This window comes from Suricata suricatta, chromosome 8 (assembly GCF_006229205.1).
Source record: "Suricata suricatta isolate VVHF042 chromosome 8, meerkat_22Aug2017_6uvM2_HiC, whole genome shotgun sequence".
In the NCBI taxonomy this organism is placed as follows: domain Eukaryota; kingdom Metazoa; phylum Chordata; class Mammalia; order Carnivora; family Herpestidae; genus Suricata; species Suricata suricatta.
In genome coordinates this window covers 32,270,201-32,295,528 of record NC_043707.1, presented here as the reverse complement: position 1 = coordinate 32,295,528, position 25,328 = coordinate 32,270,201, and the positions used below count along the sequence as shown (strand labels likewise).

Genomic DNA, 25,328 nt, shown 5'->3' with positions numbered 1-25,328 from the left:
GGGGGGGGGGGGGGACAGAGGGTCTGAAGCAGGCTCTGTGCTGACAGCAGAGAGCTGTACGCAGGACTCAAACTCACAAAACTTTGAGATCATGACCAAAGCATAAACCAAGAGTCAGATGGTTAACCAACTGAGCCACCCAGGCACCCTTAACTGATAATCATTTTGTATGCATTCTTTACTTTCATCTTAAGGACAACCCTAAGTGATAGAAACTATTACCTTCATTGACAGACAAACTTAGAGAAGTTGATTTGCCCAAAGTCATATGGATGATAAGCTGCAGAGTTTGAATCCAGTCCTATTTATTTCCAAAGTTAAAATAACCTAAGTCTGCATAACAACATGGAAAAAAGTGTTAGGAGCAAAATGTATAAGAAGTGGTGCTGGCCTCCAGATTTACAGGCTAACGAACTACAGATTTATCAAATTAAGAAAATCATACCTGGTGTTTGTAAGTTTGCTTGTATATTTGTCTTATAAGTATGATATTTGTTAAAGTATGGTATTTATATACTGTCTGAGACTCTCTTAACGCCTCTAGACACCCCACAAACTAATTGGTCCTATCCCTGCACTATAGGAATGAACTGGGTAAGCTGCCTAGATTGCCAAAACTTGCATGCATTTTTCAGTCCTCTGTGCTGAATTGTACACAATACCTTCCGTTGTAAATCGTCCCTCCTTGGAACCATTTAGGACAGGTCTAAAGGAGGGGGCAATTAGGGCAATATCAAAGCATAAACATTATTAAGCATTAACACAGTGCATGCATTTACATTTTTGTCCTTTTGTTTACTTATAACTTTTATAGGCAGTGGTTCAATATATAGTTCCAACAGCCTTTATCATAAGTAGATGGTAGGCATTAACCCATGTAAGATACAAAATGGGAGGCAGAAGCGTGCCTGGCTGGCTCATTTGGAAGAGTATGCAACTCGTGATCTTGGGGTGTGAGTTCGAGCTTCATGTTGGATGTAGAGATTACCTACAAAAATAAAAATGTTTTAAAAAACAACATAAAGGCAGATTAGCAGTAAGTGTTCACTGTTGTTCAGCTGCAGTTCAAGCAAGAACCAATCTTCTTACCCTCCAAGTCACATTCCAGATACTAGATCAGATTCCTCCTGAGCAGAAGGAAATCCTTAGGCCTTTACAAACATGTCACCTTTTTGACCTATGATTGGGTACTTTCCTGATGTGTCTATACAGGCCCCTCCTCCCACTCACAACTTGTGGTAACCCCTGTGCTCTTAGAAATCCAACATTGTATATTTCATTCATTCATTGAATGAATGAACCTCCCTGGTTTGAGGCACTGGGTAGTTCCTTGTATTTAAAATCACATGTAAACTGGTCTTTTCCCACCTTCTAAGCTCTTGAGGACATAAAGATCTTACCCAACTCTTCTTTAACTTACTGAAATGCCTAACACAATAACTTGATACTTGGTGACTACTCATTAAATACTTGATGACTTGAAGTTTGACCAAATTCCAGTTCAATACTGTTCTAATTCCAACTGAATAAAGGAAACAATCATTCCATGACAGTATTCAACCCGTCATTTCCTCCCATCTTCCATTTCTAAGTACCACCTTCCCTGGTACTAATTTTTTAAAAGAGAATCCTCACTTGGAATACTAGATCAGTATTTTTATGCAAGTGAAAAACAAAACACTGAAAATAACTCACCCCCCTTGGAACTCCAATTGCTTTTATAACCAGGGCATGACCGGATAATGGGAAATGCTCTGGACCAGGCATCAGGAAGCCATTCCTGGCACCAACTTGTATCAAAACCTTAATCAAGGTTTATTGATTTGCACGTTATTCTCATCTATCCAGATTATAAACTCCTTAAAAGAAGGAACTGTCCTTTGTAAAGCTCTAAATAAAGCAGTTGGTATTTTGACTCCATATGCCAATTCTATATACTTCTGGTGTGGTTCATGTAACTTGCAGACACACGAGGAATCCTTGCTTTCATGTATGCCTTTCTTCCTATGCCAATTTAAAATGATCTTTCTGCTCTCTCAAATTGTCCTTCATCTCCCCAGGACCGAAAGCTTTGTAACCCACGGGGCAAAATGAAACCAATTGCTCCCAATGCATTAGGGCTCCTTGAACTACTGAATAACCCTAGAAAACAGAATGTGGCTCTGAAATCAGGAATGGGACGAGTTCACTTTTGTGAACATCACCTTCTAGGCAAGCACTGGGGTTAAACGCGTGAACCACAATAGGTACTCTGTTGGTGAGTAGCAGTGGCCGCGGAGACAGAGGAGTGCTGCTCCAGAATTTCTATGGGCTCAAGGGCTCCAAGTCTAGCTGGAAGTGGGGGCCAGGCCATTTCATAGAAGCCACATCGCTATAGCAAGCGCTGCCTCCACTGTTGGGGTCTTGGCGATGATGAACCCCCACACTCCTCTGTCCCGTGACGCCATTTTGGGAGCAAGGAACAAAAGATTCCGACCAAGGAAAGGTCGAGAAGGTTCCTCAGACAGGGACTCAGTGGTTGCACAGTGGTAAACTGGCTCTGAAGGGAAAAGACGTAGTCACTCGTCGCGTCCATGTGGCTTGAAAAGGCCTCAGTTCTCACTAATCCATTTCCTGACAAAACTACTGTGAAAGCGCCAACGCTCCACACTGCGGCCCACGAGCCTGAGGAAACTTTTTGAGGCTAGAAAGAAGACATCCACGCTGCTTAGCCACCACCTTGGAGCCGCTGTGGAACACCGTGAGCAGAGGGTCCCGCTTAGACGCCAGACCCTCCCCCGCTGCATCCGCTCTGGACCACGGCGGCGCGCGCCCAAGCTGCGCGCGTGCGCAGACTGCCTGGCGGACGTGCAGCGCAGGCGCTGTAGCCATTTCCGGGATCTGTCAGCCGCTCCCTCTGGGCCCCGGTCCTCCGCCCGCGCCAGCCGGAGCCTGTTCGCGTCGACTGACCAGAGTCCGCGAATTCTCCGCTCCGAGCCGGTCCGGACTGCCCCGATCCCAGGTAAGGGACAGCAGGGCGAGCTCCTGGCCCTGTTGGCCTCCACTGGCCCAGCCTCACACGGGACGTTCTTGAACCCGCGGGGGCGGTGAGGCGGGGGCTTAGGCCGCGGGGCCCACAGGCTGAGGGGCGGGCCGGGTCTCCTGGCCCGGCCTCCGGAGGGGGCGGGGGATCCCGGATCTCGGTGGGGCCGGGCGAGCCCGTGGGGTTCCCACACCTCGCATCTCTGTAGGTTCTCCAGCTCCAGACCTCTTCCAGAGCCAGAATTAGCGTCTCCTCCTGCGCTTCCGTAACCCTATTTACACCTCTATTATGGGCATTTATCACAATCTGTGAAATTGTAGTAAATGAGATCATCTCCCCCCTCGTCGAGCGTCACGACGAACCGTTGCTCTCTTCAGCGTCTAGAATAGGTACTGCACCACGCCGTGGGCGACCCTGGAATGTTCGGGTCCTTTCTAGGGCAGCCGTCAGCCTTTCAGTTCTTGGGGGAGCCTCCCGAACTCGAGAAAAAGACCTTCCTCCGAGTTCTTTTAAGATTCCCCCACCCGAGTGCCGCCTTCTCTTAAATCAGTAGTGCACAGACTCGCTCCTCCTGCTCGCTCCGTGGGACCTTTTCTGTAGCACCTTTCACATTCCTGCCCCTCCAGTAGGGCGGCCAGAATTCCGATCTCAGCACCACCCCTTTTCGTTGGGTGGAGGGGGACCCTGGGAAGATTGCTTCTCTGAGTCCGCGTTTCCTAACCTACAGTAGTGAGCTTCTCAGAGTTTTCTTTCTTTGAGGATCAAGTGAGTTTATTTGCATCAATTGCCCAGAATAGTTCCTGGCCCAGAGGGTAGGTGCTGTCCTGGGCATTCTGTGCATTCCTATCTTCCCTTCCTTTGCTACCCGCCTCTCCCCGCAGACTTGAGGACCAGAAAAGTGTCAGATTTATTTATGTTTCCGTCCGTGTACTTACTACACTGCTGGGAACATGGTAGGCATGGTAATAGATTGTGGCTTAGAATCCTTGATTATAAAGCCATCTGTTCTCATCCGGCAGCTATGGAACGTGAAGGAAATGCTCACCTACTTTTATCCACTTCAGCTGCATTGTCTAAATTACCTAAGTTACCCTGGTTCTCTGCCTCCCCCACCCCTTTTTTTTAAATCAGTTTTTTCTCACCTTTTGATTTCTGGTGGGTCCTGGGTTTTTCAGGTATCTAAGAAAGACGGAGAGGCTATCAGTCTGGAGGGTGTTTTTGCCGTGCTAGGGGTGTAATTGGCTGCTTCCTACCAGAGTATTTATTTAGAGAGCTTCCAAGGTTAATTCATCCAGTTACCATAATGAAAGGTGGGAAGTATTTTGGAAAAATAAAACACTTAACTTGGAGGAAGAGTGGCAGTGTTTTAATCTAGTTAACCAATCCTGTGCTGAAACATTCTCCATGAAGAAGTTTAAAATGATCTGCTGGTAAGGCTGGTGCCTGGCATTGAAACCTCGTCTCTGAACCTCGTGGAGGGTGTGGTGACCTTGTTGGAGTACCTGGTATCGCTGGGTTGGGTAATGAGAGTAATTAGAAACTGGATGAATCACAGTGTTAAAAACTTGACCCTCAACAGGGAACTGAAATTTTCACTGTATAAATACTTACAGGCTTCAGGGCCAAGAATTCGAAATGTATGTAGACATTTCCAAGTACAGAGGATACTAACCAGTGTGTACTTTTAGAGATGGAAGGAACTAACTTAGCATCTATTTTGGGCTAGGCTTTTTACTAGGTGTTTTCACACAGTATGTCATTTAATTCTCACGCCATCAGCCTTGGGATTTGGGATGTCACTAATATGTCAATATTACATATGAAGAAAAAATTAGATTTAGAGATGTTAAAGTGACCTGCCCATGGTCTCATAGTTCGTATGTGCCCAATCCCAGATTCAAACCCAGGTCCCCTTGGCTCCAGAGTCCGTGGCAACCAAACATTAGGATGACTTTGTACTCAAAGTGATAGGTGAAGAAAGGAGGTGTGTTGTAGGGGGAGTGCCTGGAAGTGTGCTATAAATCATAAATGGTTTTTCTCTCAGGGGTGTACAATTAAAGATTATCGATACAAGCTTGTTAAATTTAATGTCACCACCTTTTTTTGGTCCCTTTTCCTCCTCTCTACTCTCTTTAAGACAAAGCCTTTCAGATTTCACTTAAATATTAATCACAGTTTAGAATTAGAATTATCAGCCTGTGGCAGAAGCTGTGTTTTTCTTGGTACAAAATTCAAGCAGTTATTTTCCAGCATTCACTGACTTTGATGAATACAGACTGTTTACTGGGTGTCTTATGAATGTAACAAGAGTATTGTCTTACCCTGCAAATTTAAACTACCCACGTGATTGTAACTGAAGTACAGGTCTGAGTGTATGTCCAAATATGGAACTTGAATGTATAACAAATTTAGAAATGCAATTTTAGAAGTAATTATGCTGTTATGTAAATGTTTACCTCTTTTTGCTATTTTGCCTAAAAAACTGAATTGAGGGGCAGCTGGCTGGCTCAGTCAGTGCAGCATGCAACACTCGATCTCAGGGTTGTAAGTTCGAGCCCCATGTTGGGTGAGTTGAAGCATGAGAAAATCTTTGCAACTGTTCTTTTTTAACTATACATGAAATATGTTATTGTAATGTATGTAGATATTCACATTGAATTATTATTTGTAGGCCAATTTTGTTAATTAACAAATAAGCCTATAAATTATGGCTCTTGAACTAAATTGTTTTTAATTAAGAGATATTTGTGACATGGTATGTTATTTTGAGTAACTATGAGTAAAACCTGTGGTGATGGGTTGATACCAGAATAGAGAATCACGCGGTAAGCATCTGGAAGTTTATGTTATAAAAAAACACATAAACATCCTCATTTGAATTCATCTAAAACATTTTTTTTTAATTTTCAGTTAGAGGCTTTTTCTTTACTTGTAACTTGCAGTTTGCTTTCTAGGACATATGAGAGTAAAGTCCGCGACCTAAATATCTTCACTTTAGAATAGAATGTGAAACACTGACATTTCTCTGCCAGTTCAAGATCAAGATGTTTTATTTAAAGGTGCACTTAATCTCTTTTTGACCTTTGGATTCCTTTACAACAGTTAACAGGCATTTTTTTCTGCTTTCCACTGAGATTGATTTCTGCTTTGTCTGCTGAACTTTCATTGTTCACTTCCTAACCTTCTGCGGTCCTTTCCATTCATTTCCTATTTGCATCTGAATTCTTACCTTACATTTCAGTATCCACCCTAGGTGAACAGTCAGAGTGTTGTGTGAGTGCCTCTTAGAAATGATAAAGCGGAAGAGGATCTGGCTGCTTTTAAAAAAAAGAAAAATTCTCTATTTCAGATGTTGCCTCCTTGGTGGATCTAGATTTGGGTGTCTATAAAGTAGGAAATTTTATTTGATTTTTAACTTAATGATGTGTCACACAGATTCCTGCTTTTCATTTTCAGTAAAAAAGCAATGTAATGAACACCTGTATAATATACCCTTTGTGTAGACTCACCAGTTGTTAACATTTTGCCACATTTGCTCTTTAAATAACAACTTGTTGTCCTGAGCCATTGAAAATAATTACAGAAGACACTGTGACACTTCATCCCCAAATACTTCGTTCTTTATCTTCTAAGAGTTAGAACATGCTCCTATCTAAGGGCAGTTATCATAATTAAGAAATTGGAAATAACTCCATATTGTTATGTAATATAGAATAAAATTGATATTTTCATTGTTGGACAAAATATGTCTGTTATGGCTGTTTTAAAAATATAGATTACAATAAGGGCACCTGAGTGGATCATTTGGTTAAGTGACCAACTCTTGATTTTGGTTCATCTCATGATCTCACAATTCATGGGTTGGAGCACCACATCAGGCTCCTGCTGACAGTGCAGGGTGAGCCTGCTTGGGATTCACTGTCTCCCTCTCTCTCTGTCCCTCCCCTACTCACACAGTCTCTGTCTCTCTCAAAATAAATAAAGTTAAAAATATATATGTAGATTACAATCAAGTTTGAACTGTTTGTTCAAACCTTTGTGCTACTTAACTAATTCCACTCCCCTTTATTTCCTGTAAACTGGAAAGTAGATCTGGGTCTTGATTTGATTTAGATTTAATTTATTTGGCATAACTACTTGATAGGTAGGCTGGCCATATTAGCAGGTTTTCTGGGATAGTCCTGTGACCTGTTGTCACAGCATTAGTAATACCCCGTTTTGTTTTTGCTTTCTTAAAAGTATTCTGATCTGGATGATAAATTAAGGGGTCACTATTTGTAAGTGGTGGTGTGCACTTCATGTCACCTCCTGTCAGGAAGTTCTGCTGTTTATGATACTAAGTTTGATCCATTGGTTAAGATAGTGGTTGCCAGACATTTTTTATTGTTAAGGCATGTTTTTCTCTTCAAAATTAGTAAGTACTCTGTGGGATGATAATTTGAGACTGTGAATATCCTGTCCCCCAATCATCTTTAACCCATGGTTTTAGAGTCCTTTACATTGGTGGTTATAGTGCTTGTTGTTTTGAAATGATTAAGTTTTGACATTGAGATTGATTCTTTTCTAATGGGACAACAATGCTTTATTTATTCCAAACATTTTGGGATCCCCAACAACTGAAATATGCGTTGCCTGCCATTTTAAATGCTTTTTTCTGTTGCTTATTGCAGCTTCCTATCCTTTGAAAACACTAAAAATAATGTCCCTGCATCAGTTTTTACTAGAGCCAATCACCTGCCATGCCTGGAACAGGGATCGTACCCGTAAGTATCCTATTAACTTTACTCCTTTATTTTAGTGTCTTTGATATTTTTATATGTAGGCACATTTTTAGGGATCACATATTTCAGTGTCACATATGGAAAGGGCATGACCATAGATTCAGAAGGAAATTAGGTCAGTTGTTTGGTTTATAGAGAGAGAAAGCGAGGCCCAGAGTGTTGGAAGGGCTTTCCAGTGGTTAATGTCAGAGCCATTGCTAGCATCCAAACCTTCTGTCTCCTTATCCAGTACCAGCTGGAGGATGGTTTATATCTGAGGCCCTAATAACCCAATGTCTGGAATGGTTGTCGAGTAACACCATGCTCATCCAATATTTAGTCAAAATACTAGGACCTCGATATAAGCTATTACAGAGACATATAGTTTACTCCTGATGTACTAAGAGTAGTATTAGTTAGTATTTACCATATTATTTGTAATAAGCTTGAGTTTCTGCAACCAGCTAGAAAGGGATGGAGAAGACTCTTACAAGTAGGCACAATACAGCAAGCAAAGTGACAGACAGTATGTTAGAAAGAGGCAAAAAAAAAAAAAAATCCTAAAAACAGAGTCAGAAGCGTAGTGGTGTGCCCATGAATTTTTTTTTAAGTTTATTTATTTTGAGAGAGGGGGAGAGAGTACATGCACATGCACAAGCAGGAGAGGGGCAGAGACAGGGAGACAGAAAAGTTATATTCTATAGCTATCTTTTTTAAAATAAAGCTTTATTGAAATACAATTCACATAACAAAATTCACCCTTTTTAAAGGATCAGGCCAGCAGGTTTTAATACTGTATTCATAGAGTGATGCAATAATACCGCTGTCTAGTTTCAGAATATTTTCTGTCACTCCAAAAAGAAGCTCTGTACCCATTAGCAGTTACTCCCAGTTTTCCTCACAACTTCTGGTCTTAACAATTTAAGCCACTCTGTCTCTGTTGATTTGCATATTCTGGACATTTCATATGAGTGGAATCCTATAATGTGTTGCTTTTTGCACCTAGCTTCTCTCACCATAATGTTTTCAAGGTTTATCCATGTTGTACCAAGTAGGATTACTGGATAATATTTTATAGACCTACCATATTTTCATCGGTTTATTCATCAGTTGGTGGACATTTTAGTTGTTTCCCCTTTTTGGCTATTATGACTAATGCTGCTGTGAACATTCAGTTACCAGTTTTTATGGGGACATATATTTTCCTTAAAAATTTTTTCAGTGTTTTTATTTATTTTTGAGAAAGGGAGAGACAGAGAGCAAATGGGGGAGAGTCAGAGAGAGGGAGACACAGAATCTGAAGCAGGCTTCAGGCTCTGAGCTGACAGCACAGAGCCCGATGTGGGGCTCGAACCACAAACTCTGAGATCGTGACCTGAGCCAAAGTTGGATACTAAGCTGACTGAGCCACCCAGGTGCCCCTGTGGACGTATGTTTTCAGTTCTCTTGAGGGTATACCTAGGAGTTGAATTTCTGGGTCATATATGGTAACTATTTTGAGCATTTTGGGAAGTTGCCAGACTTTTTTTCAAAGCAGCCGCACCATTTTACATTCTCACTGGTAGTAATGAAAGTTCCAGTTTCTCTGCATCCTTGTCAACACTTGTTGTTATCTGTCTTTTTCATTATAGCCCTGGACTCACTATATCCTAGTAGGTATAAAGTAGTATCTTATTGTAGTTTAGATTTGTATTTCCCTGATGACTAATGATATTGAGCATCTTTTCACATGCTAATTGGCTTTTTATGTATCTTCTTTGGAAAAATGTCTCTTCAGATCCTTTGCCCGTTTTTTCATATTGGGTTATTGGTCTTTTTATTATTGAGTTGTGAGAGTTCTTTGTATACTCTTGATACAAGGCCCATATGAGATATTTTACAAATATCTCCCATTCTGTGGGTTGTCTTTTCTTTCTTCATTCCTTTGAAGCACCAAAGTTTTTAATTTTGAAAAAGTCCAATTTATCTAATTTTTCTTTTGTTGTGTATGCATTTGCTGTTGTATCTAAGAAACCATTTAATTCAGGGTCACAAAGATGTATGTTTCCTTCTTAGAGTCTTAGAGCTTTAGTTCTTATAGTTACATCTTGCATCCACTTCAAGTTAATTTTTGTATAAGGCACAAAGTAGGAGCCCAACTTCATCCTTTTGCCTGTGGATATCTAGTTGTCCCAACAGCGTTTGTTGAAGACTCTTCTCTCCCTGCTGAATTGTCATGGTACCTTTGTTGATAATCAGTCGACTGTAAATGTGAAGTTTTATTGGGTTCTCAATTCTGTTTCATTGATCTGTAGCTTTATACTAAGTTTTGAAACTGGTAAGTGTGAGTTCCCAACTTTGTACTTCCTTCTCAAGCTTCTTTTGGCTCTTCTAGGTCCCTTGCATTTCCATATGAATTTAAGGATCAGCTTAATTTCTGAGGGGTGCCTGGGTGGCTCAGTCTGTTAAGTGGTCGGCTTCAGCTCAGGTCATGATCTCACGGTTTGTGGGTTTGACCCCTGTGTTGGGCTCTGTGCTAAGAGCTAGCTTAGAGCCTGAAGCCTGTCTCCGGATTCTGTGTTTCCCTCTCTCTCTCTCTCTCTGTCTCTCAAAAATAAATAAAAAACATAAAAATAAATAAATAAATAATTTCTGCAAAGAAGGCAGCTGACATTTTGATAGCGATTACTTTCAATCACTCAAACATAAAATTTTTTTTTTAATTTACTATGTAATATGACAGGATGGTGATTCTAGAGCTTCTTTTTTGTGATCATCTAACAGATACTTATAGCTGAGTTTCCTATGTCTTCTGTCTCCACCTTCCCATGTAAAAAATGGGTTTTTGGAGTATTTCCAGTTATTTTTATTTTTATATTTTTAAAAATAATTTTATTAAGTTTACTTTTGAGAGAGAGGCAGGGCAGAGCCTGATGCGGGGCTTGAACCCATAAACTGTGAGATTGTGACCTGAGCTGAAGTCAAGACATTTAACCACCACAGCCACCCAGGTGCCCCTCCAGTTATTTTTAATAGAAAGTTATGGTTGCCCTCAAGTCACATGCGTGGCTCTGTCTGTTAAGTGTCCAACTCTTGATTTTGGCTCAGGTAGAGTTCGAGCCCCACATCAGGCTCTGTGCTGACAGTGCAGAGCCTGCTTGTGATTCTCTTTCCTCTGTCCCTCTCTCTGTGCCTAACCAATCATTCTCTCTCTCTCTCCATTCCTCCCTTTCTCTTTGAAAATAAACATTTAAAAAAAGAAGGTTAGGATTGTCCCCATTTAAACTACTTAATAAATTTAATATATTAAGTCAAAATTTTCATATTATAGTTTGAAATTTGTAGCATTTTTCAGATTTAGATTTGGCTTTTGAAATCCCTGTGAGCATTTTAGAAATTTAGAGAAATATATATTTGGTTTCTAGAAAATACTTAAAGTCTTAGGATTTTAAGTGTGAGACTTAAAGTCGTAGGTATTTATTCGGTTCCACAGATGCATCTATAAACAGATACAACTTTCCTAAGGAGGGAAGAAAAAGTAATGTAATAGAAGGGGGAACTAGTTAAAAACTGATCTAACATTTGAGTCATAGATCCTAATTTTAATTTTAAGAAATTAGTGTTTTGGGGGTCTTTTTAATGAATAAACTAGAAAGGGGGAAATCAGTATAAGTTCAAAAGAAATTTGTCATAAATATGTATATTCTTAATGTTTCAGATTGGTCCAAGAGATTTTTCTTGAAAACAGAATTTTGTGATTTATATTGTGATTTATTGTAAACAAGAGCTTTGATGTGTTTTATGAGCATAGTCAAGTTTTTTTTGATAAACTAATGGTTCCAACCTGGGTTCATAATACCAGTGAGAACCTATGAACTATTTGCAGTGTTTTGGAAATTCTAATAGAGTGTAAGTATTTATTGCTAATAATGGTGGACAGGTGAACTAAAATGTCAAATATCTTTACTCTGGACTAAAATTGTATCAGCTAAGTGTGATAACATTGTTTAATTCTTACTGGTTAGAATCTTTACTTAATAATTGTATGTCTCTGATAAAATGAACTTTTAAATTAAGTTTTTGTACAAAGCATTTTTTAATGTTTATTTTTGAGAGGGAGAGAGCACGTGAGAGCACAAGCAGGGGAGGGGCAGAGAGAGAGGGAGACACAGAATCTCAAGCAGGCTCCAGGCTCTGAGCTGTCAGCACAGCACAGAGCCCAATGCGGGGATCAACTCACAAACCGTGAGATTATGGCCTAAGCTGAAGTCGGATGCTTAACCAACTGAGCCACATAGGTGCCCCTCTACAAAACATTTTAAAATACTGGGTCCAAGTAGAGGTAAAAATAATAAAAGGAATTTTTCAGGGGTGAATATTGGGAACTTTTTTTTTTTTTTTTTTTAGAAAGGGGGGGGGAAGGGGAGAGAGAGAGGGAGGGAGGGAGAAGGAGGGAGAGGAGAGAGAAGCAAGGCTCACCCAAAGCAGGGCTTGAGCTCACCTTAAGCAGGGCTGGCTTAGTCAGTTATCATGTGACTTTTTGATCTTGGGGGTGTGAGGTTGAGCCCCATGTTGGGGGTAGAGAGTACTTAAAAAAATAATCTTTAAAAAAATGTCAGCTGTAACATACCTCTTTTTTGGTGACAATTTCAAGTTAACTCTTGTTTTTTTCTCCTCCAGAGATTGCTCTTAGCCCCAACAATCACGAAGTCCACATCTATAAGAAGAATGGGAGCCAGTGGATGAAGGCTCATGAACTCAAGGAGCACAATGGACACATCACAGGTAAGGGAGACATCCGTGAGCTTAGTGAGAGACTTGCAAATTGAGTGCTTTTCCATTAAAAATATTTTTTTTAATGTGTATTAATTTTTGAGAGAGAGTGAGAGACAGAGGGTAAGCTGGGGAGGGGCAGAGAGAGAGGGAAACACAGAATCTGAAGCAGGTGCCAGGCTCTAAGTTGTCAGCACAGAGCCCAACATGGGGCTTGAACTCACGAACCCGTTAGATCATGACCAGAGCCCAAGTTGGATGCTGAACCGACTGAGCCACTAGGAGCCCCTAGTGCTTTTCCATTTAAACAAAGAAGCTGATAAATTAAGTCTGCCGTAATATTTAAAGCTGTGCAACATTTACAGAGTTTTCGTTAGAAAATTTGAGAAAATATCATAATTCTGATTTTTTTTTTCTTTTATGTGTATTTACTTTTGACAGAGAGTTGGGAAAGGGGCACAGAGAGAGGGAGACACAGTATCTGAAGCAGGTTCCAGATTCTGAGCCATCAGCACAGAACCCGATGTGGGGCTCGAACCCACAAACCATGAGATCATGACCTGGGCTGAAGTCAGAGGCTTAACTGACTGAGCCACCCAGGTGCCCCATGATACCAGTTTTTAAGTGCTTCTTTTAGCCTGGCTGATACACATCACTGTACTTGTGTTCTGGAAAACACTGATCCTTCTCTGAGGACTGAAGAGCTTAGATTAGGTAATGAGATGTGAAAGGAAAACTAGATGGCCCGTCAACTGAGAAAAAGTAAGCCACACTGTGTCACCAAGTGCTGAGGGGCCACAATGTCTTTTAGACGCTTTCTGTATGTTGTCTGTGGTGGGGAGGAAGACATTCCAAAATACTGAAAAGGACAAAGAGCAATATAACAAACACCCACATTGCCACACCTAAAATTAACAACTGTGTGTCTTTTTTCCTGGGCCAGAAAACTGTGGAAACAAAAGTTTAATAATTGGGGGTGGCATTCAAGATAATGATACAGTCCCCTCTTATCCACCAGTTCTATCCTGTTCCCATCCCCCAAAAGTAGTCTATAATTTGGTATGACATTGTCTTAGTTTATTTTTAGTACTTTTACATACATCTATACATATTTGTAAGAATACAAATTTAGTACTATAGGCTACTATTTTCAATGCTACATGAATGGCATGTTGCACATCTCCTGCAGCTTGCTTTTGCATCCCACGTTGTTCCTGAGCTCTGTGTTGATCAAGTTTATTCCTTTTAACTGCTGTTTAACATTTCATACCTCATTTATTGACTGTTCTCCATTGAAGACCATTTAGGTTGTTCCCAGTTTTCCTTACTGTGTTAAAGTGCTAAATTGAGCATTCCTGTGCAGATCTCTTTGTACACACGTGAGTGTTTATGGAAGCCTTATATGCAGGAGTGTGCACCTCCTCACCTTTGCTGGGCCTCATCACATTGTCTTCCCGCCCACAGCCCTGTATGGGAGTGCTTACTGTCCAGCATCCCATACGTACTGGATACGGTCAGGCTGATGAGTGAGAGGTGGTATCTCTAGAAGTTGCATTTTTCTGATTGATAGAAACTGAGCGTATTTTCAGAAGTTTGTTGGCCATCTGGGTTTCTCACACTTGACTGTCCATTACTCCTGAGTAATGAACGTCCGTTGCGTTTTTATCGTTTTCTTGTTGGTTTATAGAAGACTGAATCTTAGAGCCTTGGCTCTGAGGCAGATTCCTGGTGAACATTGGCTTTCATCTTTGACAAAAACTCGTGGTGAATTGATGGATAACAGTGGCAAGCAGGGCAGTGCTGAGTCTCATTAAGCAACTGTCAAATAAGAGGTAAAAATATGGAGAATTTCTGTAATGGTTTTCAGAATTTAGTGAACCAAAACCTGATACCAAATTTCAAGAGAATAAATTGCTTTGTTGTTAAGTGATACCTGGCTAGTTTTTTTTTAATTTTAATGTTTTTATTTATTTTTGAGAGAGAGACAGAGCATGAGTGTGGGAGGAGCGGAGAGAGAGGAGACACAGAATCTAAAACAGGCTCCAGGCTCTGAGTTGTCAGCACAGAGCCTAATGGGGGACTTGAACCCACGAACTGTGAGATCATGACCTGAGCTGAATTCAGACGCTTAATCACCTGAGCCAGCCACCCAAGCACCCCTGAGAAAAAAATTCTTTTTAATTGAAATACCATTCTTTTTTTTTTTTCCTTAAGTTTATTTATTTATTTTGAGAGAGAGAAAGAGAATCCCAAGCAGGCTCCACATTGTCAGCACAGAGTCTGACGTGGGGCTCAAACCCACAAACCATGAGATCATGAAGTCAGACGCTTAACTGACTGAGCCACCCAGGCACCCCAGTATCTGGCTATTTTTAAAAGAACATATTCACTTACTGTTGTGCTCAGAAACAACTCTTGTTCCTTGAATTTTACTCCTATAATTTTTTCTTTATACATTTTCTGGCCAAGTTGATTCAACATCTTGCTTTGAACACTTTGGTCAAGCACACCAAAACTTATTCTTGATAATTTTTCAATTACAAATTTCTCAGTGAAGTCTTGGATTTTCCCTCTCTTTTCAACGACATTTGCTCTTAATGAGCAGCAAAGCGACTGATAGTGATTTTTTTTTCCTAATCGTGACCCTGGAATTTTGCCTCTAATCTTCCAACGTACTAACTGGCTTAAAGATACCCTCCCCCCACCCCTGCAATCAGAGAGAAACAGCATGTTTTGACCTTCTTTGACCCTTTACATTGGTTTCCCAGCAAAAACTAGTGATCATCCCTTCTTGCCTGTAAGTGACTTGTGTATGGTGGTAGTGAGCAGCAGGGGCCAGCTGACTGGACTGCTGAACCAGCACGAAAGACAGAATGTGTAATTTCTATTTTTGTTGCTGTTGCTTTCCCATGACCTTATTTCTATTAGTTTTGGCCTATTTTCTTTCTTTAAGTCCCTTTGCCAGTGGCCTTATGGCCTAGAAATAAGGACACTCATACTTTAAATTGGAATTTTAGCATTGGGAAGTACTTTTAAGTGAGAAAGGGCTAAGGTGAAAGATCAAAGAATTAGCCAAAAAAGTGAAATATTTAGTGATGTTCTTTTCCTCCCCTGCTTCTCTTTGGGAATACTTTGAACTTGGTCCTGTTTTCATCCAAATGCTCAAATGACCTTTTTTTAAGATCTGAAAAAACTGTTGCTGGGAAAATCTAAATATAACTCTGTGGCAAGAGACCAGGGATCAAACATATTTTCTCAGAAAGATAGTAACTACAGAAAAAAAAAAATCTTCTGAAGCTTTCTAGAAGAAAAAAGACCAGTCAATACTCCAGAGAAAAAGATGGTTAACATCAAAGACATATCAGAGTTCTGGAATTTGTTTCTGCAAGTTTTTTTTTAATGTTTGTTTATTTTTGAGAGACAGTCCATGTGTGTGCGAGTGGGGGAGGAGCAAAGAGAAAGAGGGAGAGAGGGAATACCAAGCAGGCTCTGCACTCACAGGGCTTTAACCCATGACATGTGAAATCATGACCTGAGCTGATATCAAGAGTTGGCCACTTAACTGACTGAGCCATCCAGGCGCCCTTGTGGATTTTTTTTTTTTAAGCACCTCATGCTTAAGCACCTCAAGAGTTCTTATGAAACATGTGTGTTTAATTAGAGTAGTGATCATATGGAATAAGGAGTGAAATTTTAGATTGTCAAATCATAACAAATCACTGAGCTTTCTCATTACAAGGCAGTATTCTGGATGTTAGAGCATATATTTGTTTTCTGTTTCTGTGTAACAAACACTTAGCTTAACCTAAACACGTATATTATCTCACAGTTTTTGTGGTCAAGAGCCTGGGCGTGGCTTATCTGGGACCCCTGCTTAGGGTCTCACAAGTTGTAATCAGGGTGTCAGCCAGGGATGAGTTCTCATCAGAGGCTTGACCAGGGAAGGATCCACTTCCTAGCTCCTTCTGGTTGTTGGTGGTAGAATTCATGTCCTCGCAGCTGTAAGATTCATGACGGGTGCCACGCCCTTATGTAATCTTGTTCACTAATGTACATCTTATCACCTTTCCAATATTCCATTGGTTAGAAGCAAGTCACGGTTCTGCCCACACCTCCAGGGAGAGCATTTCCCTAGGGTCTGCCCACCGCAGTAGTTTCAAATTAGCTTGTAATCAAATTAGGAACACCAGGGGCACCTGGTGGCTCAGTCAGTTAAGCTGCTGTCTTCGGCTTACATCATGATCTCGTGGTTCCTGAGTTTGAACATGTGTTGGGCTCTGTGCTGTCAGCTCAGAGCCTGGAGCTGCTTCAGATTCTGTGTCTCCTTCGCTCTCTGCCCCTCCCCCACTCACACTCTGTCTCTCTCTCTCTCTCTTTCTGTCTCTCTCTCTCTCAAAAATAAGTAAACTTAAGGGGCACCTGGGTGGCTCAGTCGGTTAAGTGGCCGGCTTTGGCTCAGGTTATGATCTTGCAGTTCGTGAGTTTGAGCCCCACTTCGGGCTCTGTGCTGACAGCTCAGAGCCTGGAGCCTGCTTCAGAGTCTGTGTCTCCTCTCTCTGCCCTTCCCCTGCTCATGCTCTGTCTCTCAAAAATAAATAAACATTAAAAAAAATTTTTTTAGTAAGTAAACTTAAAAAGTAAACAAGACATTCATAAAAATAACAATATTTTGCATTACATTTTGGGGAGTTTATCATAGGTCACTTTAACCGGAACAAAAAGGTATGTTCCTGAATATTTATTCCAGTGTTAATCTGTTTTAATACATGATTGGAAACTAACAAAACATTCAACATTGGGATGTTTGGGAAATTATGATGATAAAATCAGTATTCTAAAATAATCCCTAACTGGTGCCAATTTATAAAAAGCAGAAAAAATGTTTGCCATAATATTAATATCGTTTTGGGGGAGAAATGTATATGGACGTAATAAGAATGGGCTTTATTGACTTCCTGCGTGTCCCTTTGTGGTGGTGGTTTTATAACAATGTGTGGATATTGTGTTTGTAATTAAAAATAAAATTTTGTATCTGGTAAAGAGGGTTGTAAAACTTCTATAATGAATAGATTTACAATCCAAATGCACATCACTTAGAATATACTCCCCCACATTGCTTTCTCCTCACTAGTGCAAATAATTCAGCATACACTTCCTGTAGGTGAATAGGTGCATGAATGAAAGAACTCTTTCTTTTTTTTTTTTTTTAATGTTTTACTTATTTTTGAGAGAGAGACAGTATGAGCAGGGGAGGGGCAGAGAGAGAGGGAGACACAGAATCCGAAGCAGGCTCTGAGCTAGCTGTCAGCACAGAGCCCAACACAGGGCTCGAACCCACGAACCTGAAATCCTGACCTCAGCTGAAGTCAAGATGCCCAACCGACTGAGCCACCCAGGTGCCCTAAGAACTCTTTATACAACTAAAGTCACTGTGAGTTATGACCAGTGGAGACTGACTTATAGTCATCTTTTTTCCATATACATATTATGAATGTTAATTAATTTTTAGGGAGATACCTATAATAATTTATTAGTAATAACTTCCTTCACTTCCAATAATACCTTCAATGTGGAATATTTACAGGAAATACGTCATCAAGTAACTACAAAATGATTTAGTCATAGCAGATTTTACTCTTGGTATATAACAAACTGATCTTGACTTTGGGATCCTTCACAGAACCACCAGTTAAGTAAAGGTTTGGTCAAATATGAAGAATAAATATTACATTCAGATACATATTTAGACCTTTTTCTTTTAGATGCAGAGATACTCAAGGACTCTCCAGAACCTGTATCATTTAAGTTAGTTTAAATGACAGTGATTCTCAAAAGACTATGTATAATAAATCCAATTTATATTTTTCTATTTACTGAAGATTATTTTAATTAGCCCTGATGTTGTTTTATTTAAATATCTCATAACAGACTTGCAGTTAATATCATGGAGTGAGGTCTGTTAATGAATGAATAAAGGTACTTTAACCCCCCCCCCCCCAAATATCTAATAAAGTGGGAAGGAAGAAGGTCTTCAAACCAAATCACTCGAGGAAACTGAACGGGTAGAGGAATGCTCCTCAGTATTTTGCCCTCCACAGTTCCGAAATAGCTCTGTCCTGCCTGGCCTTGTGGAGGGTCCCGAGTTGCAGAACTTTGCAGAGAAGCCTTGCCCTTGTGTGTAAGGTGATGATCAGGACCATTGATGGGGGACTTGCGGTGGCACTGCCTGCCTGGCTGTCTCATGGCTCTTGTCGTGGGCCGGACAGTGCAGATGACACCACGCCTCACTTGCAGGTATCGACTGGGCTCCCAAGAGCGACCGCATCGTCACTTGTGGGGCAGACCGCAATGCCTATGTCTGGAGTCAGAAAGATGGTGTCTGGAAGCCAACCCTGGTGATCCTGAGAATTAATCGTGCAGCGACTTTTGTCAAGTGGTCCCCGCTAGAGAACAAATTTGCTGTGGGAAGTGGAGCACGACTCATCTCTGTTTGTTACTTTGAGTCTGAAAATGACTGGTGAGCAACAGCGGAGTGTTTTTTATTTCTGTCTGTGGAATTATACCTTTGGACCACTGTGTTTTTGATGACTTCATGAGGCCCTGGGTGAAGGCTTATCTATAACGTCAGTGTTTGATCATCTGGAGATGTTTTTTTCCCTCTGAAAATCTCCATTCCCTCTGAGCATTTTTCCTTCTTGCATGCACATTGAGTCAAATCTCACATCTTTCTCACATCGATACAGATCTGTGGCCCTATGTTCTGATCTCATAACTGGTATGTTCTGTAAGGTGCGGCTCTCCTCATTCTGTGCTGTCCAAACTGTTTTCTTACTCTAACAGGAAAATCATAAACTTTAGATCTCAATTCCCATGACCTGAGGAATAATTTTTTCCTCACTATCTCTGTCTACTTAAAATATCTTAAGATTCCTACAGATGACAGTGTTGATGACAGTGTTCTCCTTTTTTTTAAAATTTATTTGCTAACCAGAGTTCCTGGGTGGCTCAATCAGTTAAGCATCCAACTTCAGCTCAGTTCGTGATCTCCTGGTTTGTGGATTCAAGGCCTGTGTCAGGCTCTGTGCTGACAGCTCAGAGCTTGGAGCCGCTGCTGATTTTGTGTCCCCCTCTGTTTTCGCCCCTTTCCTGTTTGTGCTCTGTCTCTCAAAAATAAACATTAAGAATTTTTTAAAAATTTATTTGCTAACCAAATCTTTGTCTTGGTATGATATTTTACTCATTTAAGCTGTTGAAGTAAAAGTTGACCAGAATCTTGGAACTATGATCAGCCTGTTATACTTTTTGTATAAATCACTTATAGCTGAGCCACTCAAAATACTGAGATTGATTTTATGGCTAAGTAACTTATTTTAACTGTTCCTTCCCACTTTGATAAGAAAAGAGCTGTGCTCTATCTGGCATGCATTCAGAAAGGGAGGAAGCTAGCCTTCAACCTGGAGTTGTCATTTAGTACGAATCTGGCAGTGGTTCTATTTGCACTAAAAATAGCAGAGTACACATTTCTCTTTGTGTTAGTGTTATTTGCTTTCTGCTGAAACAGTGAAAGAGATGGATTTTATTACGTTTTGTAATTTAGTGAAATCTCAGGAATTTTGATTCTTTGAAAAGAAAGTCTGAATTTGCTGTGATCCAATTATGAATTTAAGACCTGCATTTTCTTTCAAGTACATGTAAAAATAAGTCTAACAAAATGTTGCCTGCCAAAAATCACTTAGAAGACTCACTGTAATGAATAGATAAGAAAAACTTTTCCTTTTTAGGTAACCTTCAACCTCAGTGATTGCTTACATCTTTATTCACTGAAAAATAGTTTCAAATATAGGTAAATTGGGCTGTACTGTATTGCAAGGTATTGTCATTTGAACAAACTGTATGTTCAGAGGCGTTTCTTGGCTATAGAACAACATTTCATAGGAATGATATGAATATTTTTAAATAATATCTAAAAGTCTTTAAAATAAAACTGCATTATAAGGACATCAAAAGGTTGTCTATTTTTCAGAATGAAAATTTTCATACAGGTTCCTAAGCGTCTGTTAAAAAGGTAATTTGGCGTTTAAAGATGGGCGTTTGGTTTGATATTCAGTCTTTCAACTCTTACTATTTTTATTTTTTTAAGTTTATTTTGAGAGAGAGCATGAGCAGGTGAGAGGCAGAGAGCAGAGAGAGAGAGAAGCTCAAGCAGACTCTGTTCTGAAAGCACGAGCCTGACACAGGGCTCGATCTCACAGATGAGCCGAAATCAAGAGTCAAATGCTTAGAAGGTTTTTTTATTAATGTTTATTTTTAAAGAGTTGGATGCTTAACGGAGTATCAGCCACCCAGTCTCCCCCAGTCTTAACTCTTAAACAGTAGAACATGATTCGTTTTTAAGCAGCAGTTTAGGAGCAGAAATTGAATTAGCTAAGCCAGACTAATGACTGATCTCAGACATAAATATCCTTGGAGTGGAGCTAGAGAATTAGAACTTCCAACGAGAGGTTGTGATTTTCTTGGTTGTGATTTCTCTGTGGAAGAAAAAAGAATTTGCAGCTTCACAGAGGCTTAGAAAAGAAATTAAGGTATTTTACAAACCAAACTTAACCCAAAATGAAATAACAAGTCACTAAATATTTATCATAAAAGTTTAAGTAATTCAAACCACAATTTTTATTTGAAAGGTTAAGGTCACATGTAATCTGAAACTCCATCGGGCCATATCCAGAGTTAATCCATAAATATAGTTACTAACGGGGATCCCCTGATAGCCAAGGAAGGCTCAGAAGGGGCTGCTCTGATGAAAATGTCCTGACAGAACCGAAAGCACCATCTATGGCTCTTTTCCCTCTCTCCTTTCTGGTCTCTGGTGGAAGAACTGGTAGCCGCCTATGTTTCACCTGACTCACATTTGTAGGAGCTTTGGGAGCTGTTGCTTGATGTGTGGATAAACAACTGGATTTTCTCCTTTTGCAGGTGGGTCAGCAAGCACATTAAAAAGCCCATTCGCTCCACAGTCCTCAGCTTGGATTGGCATCCCAACAATGTTTTGCTGGCAGCAGGATCGTGTGATTTCAAATGCAGGTGGGAACAAATGAGAATATGTAGGCAGAATTGATCTGTTCATTGTTCATCTTTCACATATAGCTTTTTTTAAGTTTATTTTTGAGAGAGAGAACCCAAGTGGGGTAGGAGCAGAGAGAGAGAAAGAATTCCAAGCAAGCTTTGCACTGTCAGTGCAGGGCCCGATGTGGGGCTCAAACTCAAAAACCATGAGATCATGACCTGAGCTGAAGTCAGATGCTTAACTGACTGAGCCACCCAGGCACCCCTGTCTTTCACATATTTTTAAGGTTTCTTTACTTTGCAAGGTGCTGTGCTAGGCACTGCGAGGGACTCAGAGACGAGCGGAGCTTGTGATCTAGAAGAGCAAGCAGCAGAGATCACTGAGATAGAAGGAAGTGGACTTGGAGGCGCAGTAGGGGGGAGATGAGAGCGGGGCCCCAGAAGTTCACCGTGAGCAGAGCACCGTGTTTGGAGCAGAGATCTAGTGGCCCTCGGACTACAGTATTATTTCTCGTTTCATAACCCAGGCAGAGACTTGGCAGATTCCAGAGCGAGGCTAAAACTAACAACACATAGCTGAACAGTGCACTGCTGAGTTATTACCGAGCTGTTCCTTTTCAGTTAAAGCTTTTTTATTTGTTGTTTGTGGGAGGCCAAAAGAAACACAGCCATTTTGCTAAGGCTTTAAGGATCATACAGTATAATTGCTTTTTAAAGTTCTTCTTTATCAAGAAGGCTTTCTTCTCTTAGTCAAAAGAAAAGCAAATAAATGTTTCTGCATGTTGACTGTATGCTGGGTGGGGAGACGGCATGCATCTTTCTTTAGGAGGCTCTGGAGAATTTCCAGAACACCTGACTAGTGATTTAGATGCAAGACTATCCAAGGGTTTTTTTTAGTTGGTTTGTTGGTTTTTTAAGATGTGTGTGGGAATTTGGCTGAGGGTAGGGGGTACAGGGGTGTCAAGGCACACTCTCTGGAAAAATATTGGTTCTTTGGGGGAAAAAACGGTTGGTTTCTAGTTAAGAGTCAGGGTAACAGCAAAGATGCATAGACATTCTCAAGGAGAATTCAGGAGTTTTGTTGTCTGTGACGTGTTACCCAGAGTCATTCCAGCTCCCTTAGAAGATGGAACTGAATGATCCGTACCATCTGGGTTTTCAGGCTTGTCTAAACACTCTGTGAGAATACGTTACCAATTCTTTTTTAATATTAATTATCAGAAATAAACTTTGCTTTGACATGTGGTCCTGTGGGTAAGAGCCTGTTCCGGTCGCTCTCTTGAGTTGGGGACTGAGAACCACCTGTTGTGTCCTGGTCTCTGACGGCTAAAGCAGTGGCCGTTGTGATGCTGGTGTCCAGCCCAACGCTTCTCAGGATTCACATTCTCAGTCCTGCAGTCTCAGTCCCTTAAAAACGGAGATCAAACTAATGGCTGCCAGAGGGAAGGGAGTGGGGGATGGCACAATGGGTGAAGGGGAGAGGGAGGTACAGGCTTCCAGTTACAAAGTGAGTCACGGGAATGACAGGGAATATGGTCAGCGATGCTGCAAGAGCGGTTCATGGTGACAGATGCCAGCTGCACCAGCACTGAGCATGGCATAAAGTATGGAGAAGTTGAATCACTGTGATGTATGCCTGAAGCTAATGTAAAATTGTGTGTCAGCTCTACTCAATAAAAAGATCTGTAACTTACAGATATCTCCCTGTGCCCTTCGCCTCCCTAGTGCTCCGCCTCTTCCAGAGGTGCTACTGTCATTGTCATTTGGGGGGAAATACCCAGATTATTTTAGAGAGTCTGTAGGTCCAAAATTTCTTAAGTTCTTGAGAGGCTCTACGAAGTAGAAACAGGATTGTGGGGGGGTTCCCAGCCTCTCTTTATCCTCCTGCTTCCCAACGCTGCATCGAAACCTCCTCACACACAACTGCATGGAATTCAAGAGAGAGGCTGCTGAGCGGCTGGAAAACACCTTCCTTCAACCTAGACCATACTTGCCGCAGAAACAGGACAGGGAGCCCAGGGCCGTGTGAGGCCCGCCCTCCGGATAGCAGGAGGGGGAGCCGGCCTCCCATGGCTTCCTCCTTGGGCGTCCCTTACAGTAAATGGGTTCACACCACTAACTTATTGCAGCGAGGCAAATAGTCTCTCCTGCCGTTGGGCTGTGTGGGCTTCCTGGCACGCAGGAAGGAGTGCTGTGCTCAGCAGGGTCTGCCGTGTGCGAGGGGGCGGCGTAACAGCAGGATCCTCCCCCAGAACTCCGCACTTCTGGGAGGGAAGGGCCTTTGTGTTCATTACTTCTAGAACTGCACCCCTACGGCAGAGGCAGCGCCTGCCACATTGTAGGTCTTTGATTGAGCGTGTACATCTTGCCAGACTTTGATGGGCTCGCAGGCGGCCCTTGCAGTCATTCTTGTCTGAAGAGATTTGTGTATGTGACTTCGTCTGTCATGTTTTGCTTTTCAAGGATAAATCTCTGCATCCTGAGACCCCTTACAGCAGCTGCCTGTGGCCTGTTTCTTTATACACGTATTTTCATCTACTTTGTTCTTCCTTCTGGCCTCTTAAACTACAGAGTGTTTTCTGCCTACATTAAAGAAGTGGATGAAAAGCCAGCCAGTACACCATGGGGCAGCAAGATGCCTTTTGGTCAGCTGATGTCAGAGTTTGGTGGCAGTGGCACTGGTGGCTGGGTGCATGGGGTCAGCTTCTCTGCCAGCGGGAGCCGCCTGGCCTGGGTCAGCCATGACAGCACCGTATCCGTTGCCGATGCCTCAAAAAGCGTGCAGTGAGTATCTGCCTTTTGTTCGGAGTTAGGGAGTGGGTTGGGATCTCTCAGCAGCTGGGCCGAGGCAGTTCTTCCCTGGGTGCAAAGTTCAGGATGTGAGCAAAAATTCTGACCCAGAACCACAGGGCCCTTTGAAGTCCCAGACACACATTTAGATTGTCCATTTGGGGAAATTTCAAAGAGTTAGGTCTCATTTCCAGAAACACCTCTGAATGGAGGTAGTGATGGTGATTGCTCTGAAGGCCCCTCCTGGCCTGCTGTTCTTCAGTGCTCCTTCACATGGGCAGGTTAGTCGGGTACTGTGGATTCCTTACAACACATAAGTGTCCTCCACCAGCCTGAAGTAGGAGGTAAGTTCTTACTGTGTAGTCTTACTTACTGGGCTCCATCCAGTAATACTTAAAACCCCGGTGCCACTTCCTCTGGAGTGTGCTGGCAGAACCCGAATTACAGTGACTCATTTGTGAGTGAGGCACCTGCCCAGCCTCGGGGAGGGCACCAGGCACCTTGTCAGACGTCAGAATTTGAATCTGCTCATCATGTTGGAGGGACAGAGATGATTGGAATCCCTTCCCCTTAGGAGTCTTTGTCTTTCCTGGTGAATTCTTTTTTATTGGCAGCTAAAGGTTACCCACCTTTAAAGGTTTCCTCACTTGTTGCTGTGTGCTGACAGCTGCTCACATCAGGTGACTCCGCCTCCATCTGCCACTTGGTGACAACAAAGTGACATTTCAGAGAGGAATTCAATCCTAACTGGATTGAATTGTGGGTTTTGGGGGTGGAGTTTGTTTTATTTCAAGAGAGAGAGAAAGCAGTGGAGGGGCAGGGAGCCAGGGAGAGAGAGAGAGAATCCCAAGCAGGCTCCGTGCTGTCAGTGCAGAGCCCGATTTGGGGCTTGAATTCACAAACCATGAAATCATGACCTGAGCCAAAATCAAGAGTCGGAC

At 41.6% G+C, this 25,328-nt stretch overlaps 1 protein-coding gene across 1 annotated transcript; it reads left to right on the top strand.

Annotated features, from left to right (window-relative positions):
* The first annotated feature begins 2,864 nt into the window (after nucleotides 1-2,864).
* On the top strand, nucleotides 2,865-24,524 carry ARPC1A (actin related protein 2/3 complex subunit 1A). The gene is made up of 6 exons (XM_029947078.1): nucleotides 2,865-3,001; nucleotides 7,693-7,785; nucleotides 12,442-12,546; nucleotides 18,829-19,051; nucleotides 21,508-21,615; nucleotides 24,169-24,524. Exons 2-6 carry the CDS (start codon nucleotides 7,722-7,724, stop codon nucleotides 24,383-24,385), a joined length of 717 nt encoding a protein of 238 aa, XP_029802938.1. The 5' UTR covers nucleotides 2,865-3,001; nucleotides 7,693-7,721; the 3' UTR covers nucleotides 24,386-24,524.
* The last annotated feature ends 804 nt before the right edge of the window (nucleotides 24,525-25,328 follow it).

Excerpts from the sequence above, each read along its gene's own strand:
- ARPC1A (XM_029947078.1), top strand. The coding sequence starts at position 7,722 with ATGTCCCTGCATCAGTTTTTACTAGAGCCAATCACCTGCCATGCCTGG. Across the intron at positions 12,547-18,828 it reads GCACAATGGACACATCACAG|GTATCGACTGGGCTCCCAAG; the intron begins GTAAGGGAGACA and ends CCTCACTTGCAG. Across the intron at positions 19,052-21,507 it reads TTTGAGTCTGAAAATGACTG|GTGGGTCAGCAAGCACATTA; the intron begins GTGAGCAACAGC and ends CTCCTTTTGCAG.